Consider the following 25,220-nt stretch of genomic DNA (forward strand, 5'->3'; position numbering starts at 1 on the left):
CTGCCCCAGAATGCTATTGCTGTAGTTCAGTTCCCTTTTAAGGACTTACATAAGTTGTAGTTTATTGATTTTGAATTAATCACGTAAAATTAGAATTCGTCTGCTTAATAGTTTACTCCACAGCGTTCTATTACATGCTATCAATCGATCCTGATGTCACTCGACTAATTTCTTTGATAAATTAATTACGCGCATGTCCGCATACAAGACATGTTGTTCTTTACCTAAATGAAGGCAAATTCATAAGAGAAAACATCAGTAATGCTCCCCTATATGTTTCAGTTAGCCAATCAGAAGGCTGCACGTGAAATGTGCAAGCATTCAAGCAACTGAATTTTAGAAAACGACAACTTTTTTTTTTTTTTTTCGTAGTAAATACAATCGAATACCGTCTGCTCTTCTACAGTATTTACGCCATCTGTAGAGCCAATTGAAAAACACCACGATAAAACTAAAATAAAACAAATTAATTATTCTAGTCTTGTTATAGAGTAGACATTAAACTAATACTCAAGAGTTATACATCGCTATTAGATTAACTTTTATGCGTACACACACTTGAATATGCATACAGATTTTTACGCATTTCATGTACGATTTGTTACAACCCTTTGATTAATTAAAATAAATCATTTAATACAGATTTAAATAAATAATTAATAATTAATTTAAAATGTTTTAATGGGTTTTGAAAATGCAGTCTTGCATGTAGTTTTGTCTTTTTTTTTTGTAACATATATTAAATTTTGTATTTCCGTGGAATTCAGAATTTAAGTCGATACTTGTACCCGGAATTCGAAATTTCATCTGTACACCAGATTTTATACGCAACCATGATAAAGTATATAAAGGTTTCTTATTACAACATAGTATAGAATTTCCACTGTTCGTGAGACGTTGTTTGCTTTCTATAAAACTTTTCTTAGTGTAAGGCACGTTTTTACAGAACGTTTAAATTTGGTGTATTTAAGGAATTTCTTTAACATGTTGTTTTGAATTTAAACCAACTGTCTACGGTTACTCGAGTTAAATCCTGTCGATTTACTGTTCAGTACTAAGCATCTAAAATAATTATAAAAAACACTCTTTGCGTTTTAGAATACAAGTCTGTTATATATTATGGTAACATATAACAGATTAAAGTGTATTTTAATGAACTATACGCTGTATTACAATGTATACACAGCTTGCGCCTAATCAACCATTAAACCTTATTGGAAGTTAGCCCTTAAGGTTTAAAGGTTGGTAGAAATTGCAGTACAATCATATTAGTGATATTTTTATTTAGTTGGTTATCAGGTGTCACGTGCCATTCTCCTTTCATTCTGAAAGGAGAATGGCACGTGACACCTGATAACCAACTAAATTCAGAATGAAAGGAGAATGGCACGCCGTGACTGCGGCGATAGATTTGGATCTACTGATTTGGGTTCATAGTGAGCCAAGGTGCTCCAGTTCAAATCGGGGAGTTTGGCTGAGGTGAAATAAGGGCTGGTTATGGCAACGCTTCAACATTTTATCGTCAAAGAAACTACACGTATAGAAATGTCTTAACAGTATGACAAAGGTATATTGTGAAGCTGCTGGAAATAAGGATCCGTACCATGGTACTGCATGGAAACTTGTAAATGCACCATTACAGGGTGTCCAACTTTCTTCATGTTGTGGTTACTGCGAACCTAAAAACTGTTCATGCCAGGGTCGTGTGACTTTTAGAGTTCAGATACAAATAAGAATGTATCGCCCATCTTCACTATTTGAAAAGTAGTGAAGATGGGCGATACATTCCGCACTCTTCATTTAACCATCTCTGAAAACTAGCACTGAGATGAGGTCGGGTCCATTTTAACACAATCCCTACTAAGGCCACTAAAATACAACACAAGGTTCTCGCTAAAGAACTATTAGTTCGCAGTCTTTAGCGAGAGACTCCAACTGTTGCTAAGGCACAGTGGTTATAATCCCACTCCTCCCATATAGTGGAGATGGGGAAACCCTTGGGACCGTTAGACACAAAACACTTTCTCACCACGTGGAAATGGTCTGAGTTCGAATTCCGTTCAATTATGGGAAGAACTTTTATGGGCCTTTTCTTCATACCATGGCTGAATCTGTTGGTCTGGGGCGAGGATAGCAAAGTTTTTTCTTTCCGAAACCTGGCTTTCAGAAAAACCAAGGAAGCCAGTAAAATCGACCAGAGAACACACGCAAATTACAGACATAACACACATTGATTTGTTTGTTGTAGGATTTTTAGACGCATTAGCGACGTAGGCTATATTGCGCAGTACATATTATGTCTGTAAACCACGTGTGTTCTGTGGATTTGCCAGTTTGCTGGACGAAAAACCCGAGTTTCTGTTACAAAAAAACATGCTACCCTCGCCTGAGACCAACTAATCAGCCACGTTTTGAAAAAGGCCCATAAAAATTCTTCACGTTATCGATGGGATTCGAACTCAAATCTTTTCCATACTCCACTACATCCAACAATCTCAAATCCCCCAGCTTGCGGCTGTCTTGTTTAGTGTCATTTTACCATTCTGAGAATCTAAATCTGCAATTTCCGAATGGTAATCGGTGGATTGGCTCCAATCCGTGAAGAATTTTAATCAAACTATCGATAAAACATGTTTTCGTCTATACATTAAAACATATGGCAGCATGTTGAGAATATTATTCCTCCACAGTACTAACCTCCTCCAATTTTATTTATTTAGGTGTTGGTGAAATTTTGGGAGTTGCGCCCTTACGAAGTGATAGCCTTGAAATACTTTTTACAGGCTTCGGTAATTTGCATGATGCATCGCAAATACTTGCTCAATTTCACTAAAATATTCGGAATTTTTGTGTAAAATACGTTTATAAAATTAGAACATGTATACGTATATCCATGTTCTAATTTTATTATCATAATTAAAATATTTAATAAATTATTTGTTACCTTTATGCTGTTTGCCAATTCACATATACGCCTATGTATCCTTATCAAATATAGCTTCCCTTATCTATTTTATATTCTTTGACATTAGTTTTATATAAATTGCATGCTCTTTCTTCTTTTCTTTCTTTTTTTTTTTTTTTTTTTTTTTTTTTTGTCAGATAATTCCATTAGATACACCGTTGATAGTTCAAATTTGTCTCTACATCGACAATCAAAAATATTATCGATATGGACAGGTGGAGAGGTAAAACAATAAGTTGCATAAGATGAACTGTTAAGGAAATAACTGAGAATAAACTAAAGCTAATATAATTCTTGACAATAGTTTTATTTATATAGTTATTTAGTTATTCATCAACGATGAAAATTTAAAATACCTCCAACTTTTGCTTCGTAAGCTACTCCGACACCACAGAAACTGTTATTTGCCACTGCAGCTATAATGCCAGCACAATAAGTTCCATGGCTGTAATTATTAAAAAAAAAAAAAAAAAAAAAAAAAAATCATTTAACAGGCAGAAAAATAATCTACTCAAAATCAACAAAATCAGCAAGAAATCTACAAAATGATCAGCACGAAATCTAGAAAAAGAATGTGCTCAAAACCTAAGCAAATAATCTTAGCAAAATCTACAATATCTGTCCGAAATCTCCAGAATAATCTACTACTGTTGTTTACGTAACAGTTCTTAAAATTTCATATAGAAATTCATTTCCTTTTATATTCAGATTTTTGTTCATGTAGAATATAATTTAGGTGACAAGTTAAATAATTTTAAAGAATTAAAAAATTAATTAAAAATTTAAATAAAAAGATTCTGAATAACTATTTTAGCTATTAAATTTTTTAAAGGAATCTAAATAGTCACAATAACATTTTTAATCTTACAGTGGTTTATAAATTTTTAAACCATTTTTCCAGCAGGGTTTATCAGAATGTACTTACCTGTTTTCGTCGAAATCAGGATTGTCTTGCATTTCAACAAAGTCGTAACTGAGACGAGCATCCTACGAAGAAAATTTAATTATAAAGATCATACTGTATATGAATTAAAAAAAAAAACGCGCAATATTAAACAAATATATTAAAATTAAAAAAGGCTATATTTTTAATCAAGCATTTATCGTAAATACTGATACACTCCCATACGTTTTAATAACCAGGGGAAGTGTCAAAAATCAAATCAACCTTGTTTGGTTAATTTCTGGTATTTGTTTCTGAATAAAGACAATTACACTTATTTCTCCACGTTACGCGAAGTCCACACATAGTTGTTCAGCATGTATGATTCCAATATTACCATATCGAACACTGTACCACCAAAACATGGTAGAGATCACAAGATCCTAAAATTTCAGGAACTTTCATAGCTTGAACTTTCATCACTTTCCCGGAAACCGGTTTTTCATACAAAAACAAACAAACAAAAAAAAAAAAAATGGTTACAGAACATAAGCAATTGGCAGATACAAAAACAAACTTGCTACAAATTTACACCGTCGCCTCATGGATTTAGTTTCCTTCGCTCAAAATTTGAAACAAATAGCAAACAATCATGCCATATAGGTTTATATTTATATATTTTTTGTATATTACTGTCAATAGCTATATACTGTTTACAGTAGCACAGTGGTTTTATTCTACTGTTCAAACTCTCACCCAATTCAAATAACGGCCTTTTCATTCTACACAGAGTGGAAAAGGACAGGGTTTCAAATCCCGTCAATGGCGCGAGTAACTTTTATGGGCTTTTTTTTTTTTTTTTTTAATCCGTTGCTGTGTTAAATAAAATATATATAAAATATAAATAAAATATATAAAATATATAAAATAAATATATATCTTTATTGTAAGGTGCAAAAGTACACGCAGGTACCCAGACTTTACAAAACCCCTTCATGTTATTAAGCCAGGGGTTAACAAGCGGCTGAGGTATCATCTCGCCGGAAATATAATACAGGATAAATAAATAACATAAAGCTAATTATATTTCCTAAAAAAAATAATAAAATAATAATAATAATACTTCAAATTAAAATAATAAAATACATAAAAAATTACACAGAATAGTTTTCTTGAATTCGGTTTTTCGTCAAATTCTTGCTAAGCCGTAGCAATCTCACATCAATGTTGTGGTTGTGGAACACATGTACAGATCTAGGATGAGCCAGCTATACTTTTTGTCATCTACGATTTTGCACAGGTCGGCATCCAAGGATTGAGCTAGATGAAGCTTCTGATAAGGAAGGAACCGATCTTTAAAATGTAGCCTCGAAGGAAGAGCAAGAAGCTTCAGAGTGGAGCGGAACGTTGGTTGGGGGACCCGCCAGCATACAATGTCCCAAATATTGGGTGCTGAGATTCTTCCAGTGATAATCTTGATGGTGAACATTAATCTTCTTTAGTGCATTAAGACTGAAAATCTGGTGTTCAGTGCTTTGGCCATCGGTGATGTGTGCTGCTATGGTAGGAGATGACACTTCCAGGTAGACAACTTCAGGAGCCAGTTTTTAATGGTTTAATGCTTTTAATGGTTTAATTATTGTTTTCAGCCGAGCCCAACAATTCTACTCCATACAGTACGCCTTCGAAAATTATCATTCTGATATACATGTACATTTTTACCGGATTTGTGTTCGGAATATGTAACAAGTGCTGCTTGACAATCCACCGTTACTCTCTTACGGCCTGATCCAGGTTTTCTCTTCACAACACCGTTTTCAATTTCAGCACCCGGGATACTGTTGACTGGTGACAGCCTATGTTATGAGTGTAAGGTGTAAGGTATATTGTTGTCATGCGGCACCAGGGGTTCCCCCCCATCTCCGCGTTGCTTTCTTTGTGGGTGTACCAGTTTCCTGGGAATGCCAGAGGTTTAAAAGTGTGTGGGTATTGTACCTGTGTAATGTCGTGTACCGTTGTTTATCTGGTCATTTAGCCGCTGGACCCCTGCTGGAGCCCAGCGTTGCCTCACATTCGCCCCGTGGAGGCAGACCAGGAAACACCAGTAGACTAAGATTTACTCTGGCACGCGACAGAGAAACAGCTACATTTTTTTTTCTTGGTGTCAACTGAGCATATAGAGCCATGCTTACACCTCCCCATATTTTCACTCTGGTTGCATGCCCCACTGAAAATGGGGGATCACCTTCCTATCCGATCCCTCTTCTTCCTATTTTAACCCCCCCCCAGTCTTCCCCCTTCCCCCAACACTTTAATGCAATTTTACCTAAATCACCACACGCAGCGCTTTCTAAATGTAATTTTACCTAAATCAACCGCGATTGCTCCAACTTTCATTTTAGGTCCTAGTCACCGAAATCCCAGGAAAGTAAGTGGCAGGACCTGCCAGAGTATAATTAGTCTTTTGGTACACCCCGCCGGCGTCTCCCCGTCGCTAGGTATGGTAACGCCGGGTTCCACTAGGAGCCCGACGGCCAATAGGCCGGATGAACAATGGGCACAACAAACTACATACCACATGACCTATACATTATTTTCAAACCTCTGGCATCGACAGGTTACTGTCACTGAATACATAGAACATACGTGGAGATGGGAGAAATCCCCGAAGCCGTCTGACCCTCAACATACTTGTACCTCCGCAAAACAGGATACTAATGAGCGTGTATACCCTTCCAACGCCGTATTTATAGAAACGGCTGATGAAATACCTTGCAATTACTGTCTGATGCAATAGAAACGTTATCTGATGCAATACCTTTGCTTTGCGACAAACAAAATGACTGTAATCAAACAGATCTCGTCTATATGAAGATGGAATTTTAGTTTTCTGTCAAAGATTACACCCAGATCTCTTTGCTTTTCGACGCGGTGAATCAAGACTCCGTCAATCGCCGGCTGCATTAAGGTCGGTGTGGGTTTCAGTGAGAAGTCCACGATGGCGGATTTTTCAGGGTTAACTTTCAAGTCAAATCTCATGAGGTACTGCTGCATTTCTGATAAAGTCTTGTTGATGTTTATTGTAGTGTCTATTGCTTCATCGACAGATTTTATTTTTGTTAGGAGCTTCAAGGCATGGGCATACGATAACATATCTGTTCTGTTAGTCGGTCTAGGGCGTGGACAGAAAGGTTCCTTCCGCCCCCCCCCCCCCCAGCAACTCAAGTTTTTCTTCCACCAATACAGACAAACCGACCAGAGAACTTACGCAATTTACAAATATAACACACATCAGTAGATGCGGTAATTCTCGGGTATGTCATATTGCCACAAAACTGCCAGGGTGTCTGAAAAAAAAAAAGCACATTTCGTCAAGTGATGAACACAATAGTAGCTTATTGAGAGCAGATTAGCTCTCAGGAGTTGTCAGAAACTGAACGATATTCAGTAAACATCAAATATGAATAACATATTTGGTGTTCACTGAATGGAATAAGACAAATTGTATCATGGCTTCTTCAATCACCCGACCTTATCACCCGGGTTAACCGATGAGCTTAGAAAGCGCATCACTCGTGTTCTTCTGCTGCCCTTCCAGGTTCTGTTGTAACGTAATCAGTGGTGCAGCCAAGCCGGTTTGCCCCTTTTCAAGAGAACCGGTGGCTAAAAGTTCATAAAAACGATACTGTTACTGTCTCTGAACAAAACGAACCGGTTTTTAAAGATTGGAGTAAAACATTGGGCACAGTCAAGTGATAAATTACATCACACGATACCACCGCCTTTTAAGGTAACAAAATTTTTCTATTAGTGCACCAAGAACAGTTAATCTAGGTTGGTTGGTTGTTCTCGGTTTTAGGCGCATTAGTAACTTAGGCCATATTGCGCAATATATAATGCGTGGTCGATTTGCTGTTTGCTGGACAAAAAAACTAGAGTTTCTGGGAGAAACAGCCATGCTATCATCGCCTGAGACTGACCAACTCAGTCACGTTGGACAAAAGACCCATAAAGTTTCCAGCATCACTGATGGGATTTGAACTCAGGCCTTTGGTATAATCATCCTCCCTACCAGGTGTGGGGAGGATGATTATACCAACTGTGCTATCCACGAGGTCGTTAGTGTTGGACCCGTAATGCATAATGAAAGGTCTTTTAATTATATGATTTAATGATTTATAAGTGCATTCAGAAATCATATAGCTGCCCTCATCTCAATTTCGGTAAAACTTTCAGTTCACGACTCCATTTTGAATCGGGCAATTGCAGGATAGAGTGAAAATAAATGATAGGGCCGAGCCGAAGTATTTTCACCAAGGCTATCTGCGCCCTTCCGCACCCAAGGCAGATGTACAGGTCCTCCTTCCTAACTAATTATATCACATGAACTTACACTGTTAAAGCCCTTAATCCGTGCGTCCGGATAAGTGCTTCGGTCTTTACAATCTTGTTCCGGCACTGATAAGTGATATTGTGAAAACACCTGACTCAACTCAGGTGTGCTAACAACGCAAAAGAACTCCCAATGTCGATGATTTAAATACGTTAAATGTATATAATGACACATTTTTCCTGTTTCATTTGAACCAGGCAAAATAACTCTAGGAAAAAGAAGATTAGGATTAAATGTATGCTTTTTTAATATTCCTTGTAATTATTAAATATTCTTCCCGAAAAATGTAATAAACAAAAGGTTCTTATTTTAGCTTTCAACTTCTTAAAGTATCAAACGCATGATTTTTATGGTACATATTCATGGAATTAGCATATACGGAAAAATGTACAGTATGTTAATACATCTGTCTGAAGGCCGGACGTCACGATAAAGTGCCTTGTGTGGGAGGAGAGCAAGTCTTGATAACTGTGTCGTCCTTTTATGGGACGGATGTCAAATTTGTACAGGTACAGTGTGACATGGGAGAAAAGGAGAAGTACAAGTCGTGAAAGTGGACCTGCTTTGCAAGATCCCAGATATGATTTACACACAATTTTTGTATGAATTCATACCCGTATTAGCTAGAACTAGCACTGTTGTTTTTAGTATTATTAGCATTAGTAGGGGCAAATGATGCAAGAAAGCAAGCTTATATAGTACCAGCCAAAAAATAAATAAATAAAAAAACTTCCCATTTCACCTGTCCATCTCCTCCAACAGTTTGTCTAGTTCTTCCATGAATTTATTCAGGTAATCCACTTCTACAACGTCAGGCGGAAGTTTGTTCCAGCAATCAACCACCCGTTGGCAAAAGGCAAACTTCCGCACATCTATTCTACAGCCATCCTTCTTCAATTTGAATTTATACCCCCTATTGTGCGTGGTATGCGCAAGAGGAAGAATCCCAACAGCATAGAGTTTACTACAGATCGGCTCAATCAGAGTCCCAATGTTTACTTAATCAGATCGTCTCGCAGGTACCCTAGTGTACAGACGCTGCGATTTGGAGACCTGTAAGAGACCCTTCCTCTCACCAATCTTGTAGGTTTTAGGCGCACCATCGACTTAGACCATATTGCACCATATATACATATTATGTCTCTAAATAGAGTGTACTTTGGGGTCGAATTAACCATGATACCCCCTCCCCCCAAGGCCAATTAACTCTGCGACGTGATAATAATTCTTCGCGTCATTGACAGGATTTGAATCCGGGCCTTTTCCACCCGGTGTGGAAAGAACCGTCTTTCCACACCGGGAAATCCGTGAGGGGGAACTAGTGCTAGTTAAGTGTTATTATGGATATTTATAAATGTTTTTATAAGTATCAACGGGTACTGAAAATCGAAATTGGATTAATGCATCCAAACGAAATCCGATTATATAGTTGTTTTTTTTTCTCCTTTTGTGGAGATTCAGAGATTCTCCATCTTTCTCTGCGAATCTCTGAGAAAGAGAGTATATTTACCTATACCTCATAAGTTGCTTCACATGCGTGAGCTTCATGACAGTGACTCTATATTATGGTAAAATCGGCGGTTGTCACTTGTTTGCACACGCTGCCATTATTTATTCTACTTTGTGTGTTGCGACTGCAAACAGAACAACGTCTGTGTGTGCACAGCAGTCAGTACGAGAAGTTAACCAGTACTGAGGTCTGTCTTCAGAGCAGAAGGAATGTGAAATTATAACTGATTCATAATACATACAGTATACAATTTTATAAACCGAATATAATCATCTGGGCGAATGAGAAGATCACATCTACGAACGACTGATTGTTGCTTCATGGTAATGCAAGTGTTCACACATTGCCAGTGGAAATCACGTAAATCCTGTGTATTCTATGGTCAGTTTGTTTGGATGATTTTTAGGATGAAAAAATAATTTCCGATGGAAACTGACCACAAAATATAAGTAAAATATAATATAAACTTTCGTCCCAGACCGGCTAATGCGGCCACGATGGGAAGGGAGAAAATTTATTTATTTATATCCAGACCTTTTCCACACGGAAGCATTACCTGCAATGTTGTTAAAAGCATGTTGTCAGTGGGGCTCAGTGCTCAATATTTATTATTCATTATCAAAGCTGGTTGGTTGTCGTAGGGTTTTAGGCGCAACAGCAACTTATGCCATATTGAGCTGTATATACTATCTATAAACTGCTATTTTCTGTGATCGATTTGCTATTTACTCGAAGAAAAACCAGTTTTCGGGAGGAAAAACCGTGCTACTCTCGCCTGAGATTGACTAACTCAGCCACGTTGTGAAAAAGACCATAAAAATTACTTGCGTCATTGACGGGATTCGAACTCATGTCTTTTCTCAACCAAGTACGTGGAGGACGGTAATTATGCCAACTGGGCTACCCACGAGGGGCTTATTAAAGTTCTGGGAATGCTAGATGACAAGACCAGATTTAATTTAATTTAATCATTTTTTTCTCTTTAGAGAAATAAAGATATTTTAGAGATGCCAATGATCTTTTTTTTTTCTTTAGAGGTGTAAGCTGATTAGTATGGTGGTCACAACTGCCATCGTTATTAATAATTAGGGTTTCCAAAATACGAATTGTTGAAATCCAGTATTAAATTGTGACATTATAATGAGTTAATGACTGACTTTCAAAATTGTTACAGAAGGTATGGCAGGATCTATCGGAAAAGATAGCTGCATTTCACGCCAAGGCACTAAAATATAATAAATAAATAAATTTTCTGTTTATACTCCGGGACGACCAAACGGTCAGAGGAGTTCACAAGATAGACAGAATACAAGAAACAGCACCGTATTCAGTGGTCACGGGCTTGAACCCCGGTCACTCAAGGCACGTGTACTTATGCACCCGCGCGCCTAACCACTAGGCTACGGCGGCCTGTTTATGGAATATGAGTCCCAACAGATTGTCTGAACTGTCCCAGCAAATTATGTGAATGTCCCCAGTGGCAACTTAGTCCACACGATACATTGCATCTGCCACTTTTTTGCAGATTGGTTCGGTTTTCATCAGCGCCTAAAGGAATTTCTAAAATCCTCTTCAATCGAGGCAGTAGTTGGGGTTGTTTTCAAGAACAACTCAGGCAGTAGGGTGAAGAGCTTTTCCTCCCGTTAACTATTCTGGGTGTTCAGCCTGCAAAACATGCCCTGAACATATACTTTTACAGATAGATAACTCTACGGATACGAGTGACAAGCTCCGGTTCCGTGAATATAATAATTTGAATTCATAGACTAGATTTATTTTTATTTTTTTTGGAATATTCTCAGAACATCTAGATATTTCTAGTCCTTCATGAAAAATGCCCATGAACGATGTTAATGGAAAATATTCTACACATATCTATTGTTGTAGAAATGCTGAATTTTTCCCCTTATGGAAAACAATTCCAGGTGTCTTTTCCTATATTTGAACAGCCGTTCCTGGGAACGGTAAAAGGCTCTTCAAATACAGTTTACTGAGAAATACAAGATATTTGGCTACCCTAGGCAAATGCACTTGCAGACAGTGCTGGCTGACTGGCACTACGAATGCTAATGTTCATAATTTATATTTTTATTAAAAGTTCGTCCACTAAAACTTTTAAAACGAAAGAGTTTTTTGGATGTCATTTCATAGTGCAGATTGGCTCATTTCCTGTAAAATAAAGGAAGGATTGGCTATTACAAATAAATTTAATTTATTTAATTGAATTAAGTTAAATTTCCGTGATTATCAAATAATTATAGGATAATAAGAACAGAATTATTTAGATTACGCAGTAAAATCTCCATTTAAGGATATATCGGGGTGAGGCCTGTCCACTAAATCCAATTGAACTCGAAAGAAATACAATCTCCAGAGTTGACAGAACGTTATGAAAATGTGTCGTACTATGAAAAAGAAAATAAAAATGATTGATTGTATTTTACAGTGCGAAATAGAAGAGCTTGAAATTTTGTTATATCGTACAAGTAGAAACTGTCGAAAGCAATCGGAAGTGACATTATAATGAGGAAATATACGTATAATGTAGCAGATCTATTTTTCCACTTCTCCATAAAAGTCAAGAGTTGTACCAACTTTTTTTTTTTTAAATGGAATGTGTAAAACCAGAGTTGAACCTTTCGTTCTTATTAATAATAACGATAACATGATTTTCATATTTTTCTAAATGGATGTAACTTTTCAATTCTGTAGCAAATTCTATGAGTTGTTTACAACCCATTGCTTAAAAATTGAACATTGTATACAATTAATATTGGCTTTACATCATAACATTGTCCTCCGTGACAGTATAGTGGTTTTTCCAATTGCTTGGAGAGGTCGGGATTCGAACCCCGTCGATGACTGAAAGATTTTCTAAAGGTTATCAACCGAGGTGTAATTAGCCGATTTCAAGCGGAGGGAGTAGGGTTCCCCCATGAGTTATTCTGGATTTTTCAGCCCAGACGACAAGCAAATCGGCTCATGAACACACACTTCTACTAACGTAATATATACAATGGAGCAATAAGGTCTAAGTTGCTGATGCTCTAGAACACCAACAACTTCCTAACAAAAAAGCAGAAACGTATTTGACGTTATTTACACGAACACACACACATTAAATTAATTTAATTTTAATTAATTAATTTTAATATTAACTTTAAGTAATTAATTTTAATATTAACTTTAAGTAATTAATTTTAAAATTAACAATAATAAATAACAGACAAGTTGCAGTACTTTAAATAAAAACTCACGTAATTTTTTCCTATATCTAAATTTTCACTATGTACTCCATCGTCCAGAATAGAAACTCGAATATCATATCCGGTAAATCCCATTTTCCATACAGGAAGAACATTGATGTCTTTGTGTGGTGAAAAACCTGTTTGTCCGTCATTATGCTAAAAGAAAAAAAAAAAGCAGATATATCTGCAAAACAGTGGAAATTTTGTATTTGTTTTGAATATTAATTTGGTGATAAATTTATGCTAACAGTTTTACATGAAATTATTTTGTAATACTTTTTCAAATACTGTATTGTATAAGCCTATCAAACGTATTCGGACACCATTATGTTTTGAAAACCAAGAATTTTAATAAAGAAGTTAATAGGCAGATGAATTTGTCATTTTTCCTTTCAGTAAAGTTGCCAGTCCAGCAAGGGGCGTATTGCGGGCCTAATCTGGCCTTCCAGTTTATTCCAAAGGTGTGCTGTATGGGATGGCGCATTATCGTGCTGGAACACCGGGAGAACATTTCCAGAGTGTGGGAACTACGGAATTGTCCTTGGTTTGTGATCATCTGGCCACGATACCCTGACTTATAAGGATATTTTCTGAACAGATGGTCCTATGACTATCTCCATCCTCCGGACTGACTCGCTTGTGATTATATCCTCCAGAACCGACAATGGTCTTATCAACTTGATGTCCCAATACCTATGGATAGTGCATATATTGCATGAGATAATCTTACTCATTTTAATTAGAATCACACGAGATAATCTTATTCACTAATAATTATTAATTTATTTTAATTAATAAAAAAATTATTAGTGGCATTACCAGATACCACTGATCTCTGTACTGAGGGTCATTGAAATGCATGTCATCATGATCAGATGAAATCGTTCCTGTAGAGGAGAGTATTACGCAATCATTATTATCCGATAACTTTTCAGTCGATGAATCTTGAGCTCTGTCGTGAACAACCACAGTACTGAGAGGTATAACGGTTCGTCGTTCCCGATGTTGAGGACGTTGTCCAGACACCCAGCGAACCTGAAAAAAAAAAAAATCACCTTTCTGACATTTATGGCCCATTTTATTTAAAATCTATTACTACTTTTCATGTTTCCTTATACTGTGAATTAAATAAGTAAACAAAGAAATATTGTTTCAAAGGAACCCATTTTGAATTAAATCATATATGTATTAATATACACTTTTCCTCTTTCCACGAGAAAATTTTGGAATCAATATACACTATCCAGTCAAAACATTATGACCACCTATCTAATAATGGGTATGTTCCCCTGCCGCCAGTACGGCCGTGTGGCGGCAGTACTGAAAAAAAAAAAAAAATAATAATATATATATATATATATATATATATTATATTAGGGTCTCCTATGATTACATATACCAGTTTAATGCTATGTCTGTAAATTGCGTGTGTTCCTTGGCCGATTTGCCTGTTTGCTGAACGAGAAACCCCAGTTTCTGGGGGAAAAACCTTGCTATTTACGCCTGAGACCGACTAATTCAGCCACGGAGTGAAAAAAGCCCATTAAAGTTCCTCGCATCATCGACGGGATTCGAACCCTGGCCTTTTCCACCCGGTGTGGGGAGGATGGTCACTGTGATACCCGGGCACACAAAGTCCATGGTAAAAAATGTCACACTAGGGCCACCCGAAATATACATTCATTTGCCCATTGTATTTTATGTTCGTGAATTGCGTGTGTTCTCTGGTCTATTTGCCTTCTTTGCTGGACGAAAAACCTTGCTATCTACGTCTAAGACAGACTACTTCATCCATGGAGTGAAAAAAAAAGTCCATAAAAGTTCCTCGCGTTATTGACAGGATTCGAACCTGGGCCTTTTCCACCCGATGTGGAGAGGACGGTGACGATACCACTGTGCTACCACGCCGTAACACCGTTTTCCGTCTGTTAGCTCAACCAAAACGGGGCAGCCTATGTTCACCACGACCATCGATCAGGCATGGGCACCCGCCGTTGGCCCAGTGACTGTTGCTTCCCCCACTATCCATCCACTCTTGAAACACCTTAATCACTCCACCAACAACCTACAATATTCGCAGTTTCCGTAATACTGCCACACTTCAACCGGTACCCGAAAATCATCCCTTTTTCGAAGTTCGTCAGATTGGTCAGATCATGTCCCTTGCCCAAATACTTCGTAGCGACCGCATACGACGAACCTCCAGTAATCACATTTACCAGTTCTCACCGCGACATTTGTACTAGCAGGAGGGGAGGAATGGATGACTGCTAAAACACAGGGGTGATTATAATGTTTTGGCTGGACAGTGTGATTCTAAATAATAAAAATTATCAAATATAGTAATATAGATAATATACACTGAGTGATCACTGAATTATGACCACCCACATAATACTTCGTAAGTCCTTTTGCCCTCAATACAGCAGCTATCCGACGTGGCATTGGTTCAACAAGATATCGGAAGCGCTCGGGAGGTATGGCCAACCAAGCTGTGTGTAATGCGGTCAGCAATGCAGGTATGGAGGTGATTGGTGTATCCAAATGCCTGATATGCCTTTCCATAGTGTCCCACAAGTGCTCTATGGGACTGATATCGGGGGGAGGGGGTTGGAGGCCAATCGATATGCTGGAAGTCAGAACTGTGTTCCTCAAACTATTCCTGCACACAACAAGTGCCCCATGGCTCGGCGCATTGTCGCTTTGGAAGACACCATCGTCATTCGGGAAAACGTGTAATATAGCGGGGTGTACACAGTCATCAAGCAGTTTACGATAGCGGAGACCGCTGATACGTTGTTCCACATGCACCAGGGGTCCAAGTTCCCGCCAGTGAAACATGCCCCGCACCATACAACCGCCTCCACCGGCCTGCACTTTTGATACCATGCATGATGGTTGGATGAAGAGCCTCATGTTGTTGACGCCAAATCCGTAAACGACCATCCATGGTGTGGAGTAAATAACGTGACTCATCTGACCAGCACACCTTCTTCCAGTATTCTAATGTCCAACTTGCATGCCCAGGCGAATCTTTTACGCCAATGGGGAGAGGATGCCGTAGGGATCGTCTGCTGGTATAGCCCATACGTGCGAGCGTGCGAAGCATGGTCATGCTAGATACTGTTCCGGGTTGACCCATGTTGTATTGGGTAGTCAACTCTTCAACAGTGCTGTGCCTGTTTGCCTGTACGACTCGTTGGACCTGGCGCTCACCTCTAACATCAACCTTTCGCTGACCTTTGCAGTTTTGCCGTCGGGTCGTTGTTTGACCATTTTGACGCCAGTCCTGGTACACTTTAACTACGGCGGTTCTCGAACACCCCACCAATTCGGCCGTTTTGGAAATCGAGGTACCAGCTTGTCGAGCATCCACAATCTGTCCTTTATCAAAGACCGATAAATCCTTCCTTTTACCCACCATGCTCGGAATTTTACTACCTACTGAACCACTGACACCTTATCTTTGCTACGTAATAGTAATTGTGGCATATGATGCAAAAAAGCAAACCTATGAGCTTATGTAGCATCAGCCAAAAAAAAAAAAAAAATTCACACAACCATTCACTCCGAATGTTTCTCTAGTTCAGCCTTATATTTATTTAAATTGTCAACTTCCACAACTACAGATGGAAGTCTGTTCCAGCAATCAACTACCCGCTGGCTAAAGGCAAACTACCGTACATCTATCTACAACTTTCTTTCCTCAATTTGAATCTATGCTCCCTCAATTTGAGCAAGCGGAAGTATCTCTTCAGTATCCTTTCAAAGCCTTATACACCTCGATCAGATCACCTCGCAGGTGGGAAGTCCCCAGCCGCTGCAATTTGCAGAACTTAAGCCTCTCTTGATAAGAGGATCCCGTCATTCCCCTCACCAATCTTGTTGCTCTTCTCTGTACACGCTCAAGCAAATCTGCATCCTTCTTAAAATGAGGCCTCCAGGCCTGTACGCAGTACTCAAGGCGTGGCCTGACCATTGCCTTATAAAGAGAGACAATCACCTCCTTATCCCTGCTACGCAAAATTCCTGTATATCATTGACAAAACCCCATGACCTGCCCTGGCAGCCTGTCTGCATTACCCAGAAAACTTCATATCTGACTGCGCAATTGCTCCCAGGTCTTTTTCATTTTCTACCACTTTAAGTGTAGTACCAAACAGTTGGTATTTTCCTCTGGGGTTACTTCTACCCATATGCAGTACTTTGCATTTGTCAATATTAAACTTCAGTTGCCACTTCTCAGCCCATCTGCCCAAATTTTCTAGATCCTGTTGCAGTAGCACACTGCCATTACTGTCATTAACAACCCTGCCAACCTTTGTATCATTTGCAAACCTCGACATTAAGCCTGATATACCTTCATCAATATCATTTATAAATATACAAAACAGCAGTGGACCCAACACCGAACCCTGTTGGACTCCACTAATAACATTAGTCCATGAAGAGCAGCGCCCATTGATTACCACCCTCTGTCTTCTCCCATTCAACTATCCTTTTATCCATTGTAGCATCTTACCCTTAATACCATTCTGCTCCAATTTGTACAGTAGTCTTCCATGCGCAACAGTGTCAAAAGCTTTCCAAGTATATAATATCAAAATTATTTTTTGCATCCAGTTCCCTTGTATCCACATCATAATATCCAATCCAATTTGTCAGACAAGACTTTCCCATGCTGTGTCTGAAATATTGCTGCAATCTTGTCTAGATGATCCTGCAATGCATCTTTAACCAGCCGCACTCTCGTACCTCACGTGGTCAACGGGTCGCATTCAGTTTTCATTGGGGTGATCATAATTCAGTGATCACTCAGTGTATATGTATATTAACATATAAATTATCAAAAGTTCTAAGAGAAATAAAAATTATCAAAAATATTAAGAATATTAAATAGGAATAAAAGAAATTAATAATATTAATGAAAATCATTAATAATGAATTAATAATAAATTTCTCCCGCAGTGTCTTGCATTTTATTTTATTTTTATTATTATTATTTTTTTTTTTTTTTTGTCCATTAACAGAGCAATCAAGATTTTTCAAAGACTAAAGTGGCGTAAAAGCTATAAAAATTATTGCATCTTAATATATCATGAGTTTTATTTAAATATAGGGAGTTATTAAGCGATACATTATCACAGAATTAGAATTTTATAAAAAAATTATAAAAGAACCCAAAGTAAGTAAGAATAATATAATTTCAGTAATAACAAGTTTTATTTTTCTTGCTTCAACAACTAAATTGGTAACTATTATTCTAAGTGTATCATAAAGGGAATTACATTTAACTCGATAATCATTATTCAACGAAGACTGGACTTTTGCCAAAAATGTTGTTTTTCTCAAGTTCAACAAGACGTTCCCTATCTATGAGTCAGTGATTGAATAACCGTAATACATCTACAAATAGCATATTATAAAGAAATATGATCACCTGACAGTTGAGGATAGCAATTTCCGTTTCAAGCAGAGAAAGCGAGACACTTGTACCTGGCACATATCGTCAAATGAAAGTAGCAATATCTCTTTTATATAAAGGCTAAAGGCTCACCAGGCACTTCTGAATTTTATTTTATTATCATCACGCGTTACTTCTACACACGAAAATCAAAATTACTCATAAACCCAACACACAATTTGATTTTCTTCGCAGAAGACGAAGTTATTAGAGCGCCCCCTTTTACGTTACCATAAGCGTATTTTTATTATTTAATTAATATTTTATTTTGTTTAAAAAAAAGCAAGTGATTCAATATTAGTCAGCGAATTTGTCTTTCGTTTAATTCACAATGAAATAAAACAGTGCAATTGGGAATGATGAAAATGGATTTAATAAAATTAAATTGTACATAAAATATTTTAAAGTCACTGTAGGGTAAACCGACTCCCTTAGAACGAGTATCACGAAATTATTTTAAGTGATTCAAATATTAGAGCAATATAATAAAATTGTTTGGCTTCCAATATATCAGATTTAAAGATAAAATTAGCAATGATGTATCATTTAACAGATGAAAATCATGATTAAAGTAATGATAATGGAGATAAAATGATTATCTGATACAATTGTATCAGATAATCATTTATCCAATTTTTACATCAAGTTCAAAAAATTTAGCCTAAATGTGACAAAAATGGTACAGGAAAACAGTCTAAAACTAAAAATAAGTAAGATAGATCCTGGTGCCTTTTTATTGAAATACCCTGTATATGGAGGTCAGTTAGAATCATCCTACGGTATGAGCAGTGTTGAAGAGGCATGCCTTATTTGTATGAATTACATTCTCGGTTACTTTGCATTTAGTATATTTTTCAGTTCTTTTGAGCTTTTTAATTTCGCTTTAGCTTATTAGGAAACAATAATGGTAATCTCGCATTGGCATTACAGCAGGACCCGAGATTACTGAATAATACACAGAACATGAGTTGACAAGAAAAGTATAGAACGTGATCTAGCTGAGTAACGTACAGAACAAGACCTAGCCAATAAATGCATAGAACATGAGCAAGCATATCGCAGAGCAGATATTCATCTGGTTGGCTTGTCAAATGATAGTCAACATCTTGTTACAGACAATCAGTTGTGAGCACTGTGGTTGTTATTACGTTTAGATTGTCTTTATTACGTGTGAGGCTAAAACGTAAGAGAAGGCGAAAATAATTCTCAGTAGCTTCAATTTTAAATAAAATGAAAACAAGACAAGAGCAAAATAATTAGCTGTTTTTTATTTTTGTTAAGAATAAACTCCGTTTAAAGACATTAGAGGGGGCTAGTTAAAGTCACTTCTGTAAGTTATCATTATCATATAGATGCTTAATAAAGTCAGCCTCATGGAGAATTAACGACAGCCTCAGCGATGCGATTTTAACCACATTGCTGAGGCCTTAATTCTTCACACACACACACACACACACACACACACACACTTTCCAAATTCTCTGGATAATTAACAGAATTCTTTATTCGCTAGGAATATTTCTGAATTCGCTCCCACCTATGGTTCTTTTTCACATATATATATTTTTAAATAAAAATATAATCATTTTCATTATTTTGGATTGATATTTTGATAATTATTTAAAAAAAAAAACATTCCGAAATTGTAAAATCTTACCCTTCTGTCCTCGCGCAGTTGATTCATGTATTTTTTAACGGTTCTTGAAGAATGATGGCATGTCTTTCTATGGCTCAGTAGATAATAGTCTTCTTCAGAAAATACCTAAATTGAGAAATGAAAAATAATTTCTGTTTATTTAATCTAGATATGCATAAAATGAAATGCATATGGAGAATTAAATACACTGAACACACAGAATCGCTCATTAAAAACTTGAGATAAATATGGCTATTGGCAGGGCTGTAGTGAAAGTTGTGTAAATGAGAAATGAGCAGGAAAATTTATTATAGAATGTACAAGATAGAATGTACTTCTCTTTGTTTTAGGTTCGTCAAGAAAAATTGAAAAGTGATAATCCATTAAGATTTTATAGATTTTATTCAATAATACGAAACGAACTGTTAGGTCCGTTTCCCAATAAAATTTGGTTCACTGAGGCCAAATTATATTTAGGTGTAGCGTAGATTTTAGACAAAATGCCAAGGCCATCAAGTACATCAGTAGACCAGATACATGAGTGGCATAAGAAATTCATGGAAACTGGAAATATTTCATGTTGGTCAGCATCTAAGCGTGCAAGCATGTGCCGAGATGTTGAACGGGTCTGAGAATCCTTTGTGCGTAGTCATCGCGGAACTTGTAAGCATGTGTAATCAGGAATTATAGATTTCGGGTTCAACAGTGTACAGGCTCTTGAGACTGCATTTATAGAGTCTCTCAAACTCAATGACCGTCCGAAAAGCTATTTATTTTTCATGGACATGATGAAATGACTGGACAGAGACAATTCATTTCTAAGACATTCTGATATTCAGTGATGATGATGCTACTTTTCATGTACCATGCATAATCATGTACACTTAAAGGACAGAATTCATGGGATATCTAGTTCCTGGGCAACGCGACGCCGTCATCCCTCTAGCTACTGGACGAACCCACCGCTTGGCAGGTATATAGATACGCTGCATTCGCGTAGACGGAAAAACGATGTCAGTATGGATAAACGTCGTGAGTTAACTGACTTTGAAGGAGGGATGACAGTGGGTGCCCGATGCATGGGTCACTCTATCGCAGAGGTGGTACAGAAATTGCACTATCCCTGTTCGACAGTATCAAGAGGGTGTCGGGAATACGCATTTTAGGAATAACATTTCATCGTGGACAGCGCTGTCGGCAGAGAAAGGTGGTGGATGAACGTGGCCGTCGACGTCTGTCTCACATTGTTTCAGCCAACCGGAGAGCGACAGTGGAAGAAATCATCGCCGACTTCAACGAGGGAGGTGCCAGAAATCACTCCACCAAGGCCATCAGACAATCATTAGACGCAATAGGTTATGGGAGCCGCCGACCCACCGGAGTCCCATTGCTAATACCACGACACAGTACTCTACGCCTTAACTGGGAGAAAGAACATCGGCACTGGACCTTGGATGATTGGCGACGAGCCTCCTGGTCCGATGAGTCCAGTTTCCAGTTATTTCGAGAGGATGGGAGGGTGCGAATCTGGCGGAAACCGCACCTTCGTGCGGTTTCCGCCAGATTCGTCGTCACCCATCGTCAACAAGGAACTGTTCGGGCAGGTGGACGATCGGTAATGGTCTGGGGCGTGTTCAACTGGCGCACGTTGGGACCTCTCGTACGTCTAGACGCATCTCTGAACGGTCCAGGTTACGTGTCCATCCTCGCAGACCATCTGCATCCCTTCATGATCATCGTGCACCCACAGGGAAATGAATTCTTCCAGCAGGACAATGAGCTTCCCACAGGGCCGTGGTGACTAGAACATGGTTCGAAGAATATTCCGCAGATTTTACCACAATGGAATGGCCTCCCCGTTCACTGGACATGAACCCTGTGGAGCATCTTTGGGATGCTGTGATAAAGTCCGTTTGAGCTTTGGATCCTCCACCCACGAATGCAACGGAATTATGGACAACAGTGCAGCAAGCATGGATGGAAATACTCGTGGAACGCTTTCGTGAACTAGTGGACTCAATGCCTCGCGGTGCGGCTGCCCTTATGTGGGCGAAAGATGGGCTAGGTAGGTATCCCATGATTTCTGTCCACTCAGTGTAATGAGCGGTGGGACTTGTTTTCTTTGATCGCAATGAGTAAACTTAAACTGTACGATACGTTTTTCCCAATATACGTGTTCTCATTCCCTATTCACAGAGATTAAAAGTTGCAAATATTTCATGTGGACATACTGTACATTTTACAAAAGGGTCTTACGGGAGAGAGGGTGGGTGTAGTTCTAAAGGCCCCCCACTATAGACACAAAAAAGGTTATTCAATTTCAGAACAGTCGCTGTTCAGTGTGGTGCGAAGAAAGCTCAAACGTTCCATTCGTCTCGATAGAACCCGAACTCGGGCTTTTTCAGACACGGTGTGGAAGGACAGCGATCGTAACAACTATGCTAGCTGCTATGACAATCACCTTCTATGTTTCTACAAATAATGCTAGAAAACTAAAGCCAAATGGCATCATTACCATTCTGGCGGCTGATGTTACATCTTTTAAAAACAAATTAAAACGTGTAAAAAAGATCTATAACTAGTTAGAGTAGAGCAGCAAAAAAAAGGATGGACGGACGGAAAATTATGAAATAACTTAGTCTAGTTGAGAAAAGTAACTAAAAATTTCAGAAGAGTAAGAAAATATTGACTGCTTCACTCTAGAGTTTATTTATAGTCTTCTCCCATATGCTGAAACCACTTTATGAGGCCTAGTTTATACTAAGGTAAGTTAATCAGACGTCTTTCCTTTTTCGAGCTCTGTCACCCTAATACTTTATTTTTATCTTGTAATTCCGATTTAAAAATTCGCCCTTCTATATTTACAAGAAACTGATCCCAGGGGCTCACATCTGGTGCGTATGGGCTTGGCACACCCAGGGTCCTGAGCTGGATATCATCATTCTTCTCAGGGAAACTCGGGAATTTTTTTTTTTGGCTAGTGCAGCATAAGCCTCAGGCTTTCTTTCACCATATGGCTAATAATAATAATAATAATACTTGACCAACTTCAAGGGTCTCGGATCAGGGGTTCATGGATTTATGCCATGAATCCCACCCCAGAAAATAGACTTTCATCCACAAAACAGAAAAACTGACCACAGAACACGTTGCAGATGCTTCATGGCCTTAGTTTCTTCAGAGTAAATTGAAACCAAACCAAATTATGTGAAACAACCAAAGACTATGATGCATATTTTAAATTTAATTCATGAAATTCTCTTCAAATCAGAATTCTTGCAAACTTATGTAACCCCCAATCCGGTACCCTTGAAGTTGGTCTACCTTTTTTTTTAGAGTTTTCTACCCATTTGCTTTCAGATTTACTGAAGCGTTTTTTTTTTTTTTTTCGGAAATCTATTAAATGTCTCTTCAGAGCTTTCCATTTATCAATATCTTTATCAGAAGATATGTTTGGGTGATGCGCTGGAATAGTGCCAAGTTATGCAGTAGTTCTGTTCAAGGACACTTTCCTTTCACACGAAATAATATAGAAATACGTGGTACGATGAATGCATAGCAAAATCATTTGAGTGTTAACTCCCTTTTCATTGTCAAGTTGCTTGACGTGGATATGAACTAGTATGATCGTTATACATGTGGTATTTTTAACAAATGCAGTTATATTAATGATATCAATATTTTTAACAAATGCAGTTATATTAATGATTCATTAGCAATACATAATATTACAAATGTTGATACTATGTTACATTGCACGTATGTTTCATTAATCTTATTTTTAACAAAAAGAAAAAAAAAACAAAAAAAAAACGATTTATTTATTAGTAGTAACGTGATTATAGAATTTAACACCACAAGTCCATGATTCTCGATGTCTTTGAATAATTTGTGACATTTGGACTAGGGATGAATTTCTGAGTTTCCTCAGAGTAAATTCAAACCAAATCGAATTATGTGAAACGACCAAAGATAATAGAAAATTGATAGATAAAATTGTAATAAATAAATATAATCTTTATTTTGTGTGTATATATATATATATACAGACAGCTAATAAAATACATGCTGTCGGCACTAATTCAAACTGGAATCTTTTTTTGCTTTTTTGTATATGGGACCAATGGAAAACAGACAGTTGGCCATTATGCATGAAGGTCCTTCTCATGGATCTTATAATAGACAGTATGTTTAGAGAACACATGCAATTTATAGATATAAAAAACATGGACATACATATAAGTTAGTTCTTGGGTAATCCTAATATGACTTTTTTTTTTTTTTTTGTCACCTCGTCGCAAGATGATCGTTTTGTGACCATAATATTGACTTAACTTAAGAACAACAGACCACGTTGCTCTTCTCATGGGTCGAGATACAGTCTTCAATCATTTTCGACGCACTTTTACACTGAGTACAATGACTGAAGCAGTGGAACGAGCTGTAAACACACCAGGATCTGCGTTCGGTGTGATTTATCTGAGATACGCATTCAGTCTCGATGCTTTTTGATCAATTCTCGCCCGAATTTTTCATCCAAGGGTAAAATTGCAACAAAAATATTTTTATGCTCGGTTTTTCAATCCGCTACTGACGCACAGATCAATAAATAAATATGGAAAAATAAATATGGAAAGTGCTACATCTCCAAATCTGCAAGAGGCTATCTATCACTTTAATACATTTCGTAGTTTGAATCACCTTCTGAACTTCAATTTATTTCTGTTTACTGATAAACTTATCAAACTTCAGAATAATCTTTGTTAGCTATTGATATAATTATCGAAATTATCAATACCGTTCAGATATACCAAAATTTTAGTGATATTTACTTAGTGCTTATTCTGTAAATTGATTCCTCGATGTGAAAATATTAAATTTTAGCTCACATTAATAATATTAACCACATGCCATAAAGAAGCAAAGCTTACACAAAACTGTCCAAAAAATAATAATAATAATAATCAATAAATAAATAAATAAAAACCTATATGCCTATTTCCAGAATTTGATTACACCTTAGCTGAAGGATAATTTCTGCACACCTATTATATGACCATTCGGCTTCAATTTAAATTTATGTCCCTCTTATTTGTGCTCTCTGAGAGAGTTAAAGCTGTC

The 25,220-nt window shown here is 37.5% G+C and overlaps 1 protein-coding gene across 1 annotated transcript in view; it reads right to left on the reverse strand.

Moving 5' to 3' along the window:
* LOC150083635 (proprotein convertase subtilisin/kexin type 4-like) overlaps positions 1-25,220 on the reverse strand; it is a 61,285-nt gene that overhangs the window by 21,694 nt on the left and 14,371 nt on the right. The window contains exons 2-6 of the mRNA XM_090378549.1: positions 20,121-20,225; positions 13,819-14,034; positions 13,009-13,155; positions 3,891-3,952; positions 3,322-3,410 (exon numbers count right to left, since the gene is read on the reverse strand). Of these exons, the coding sequence (XP_090234675.1) occupies positions 3,322-3,410; positions 3,891-3,952; positions 13,009-13,155; positions 13,819-14,034; positions 20,121-20,225 (619 nt within the window). The remainder of the gene's footprint in view (positions 1-3,321; positions 3,411-3,890; positions 3,953-13,008; positions 13,156-13,818; positions 14,035-20,120; positions 20,226-25,220) is intronic.

The sequence above is a fragment of the Mastigoproctus giganteus genome, chromosome 7 (assembly GCF_048544385.1).
Source record: "Mastigoproctus giganteus isolate SK-2022 chromosome 7, ASM4854438v1, whole genome shotgun sequence".
Classification (NCBI taxonomy): domain Eukaryota; kingdom Metazoa; phylum Arthropoda; class Arachnida; order Uropygi; family Thelyphonidae; genus Mastigoproctus; species Mastigoproctus giganteus.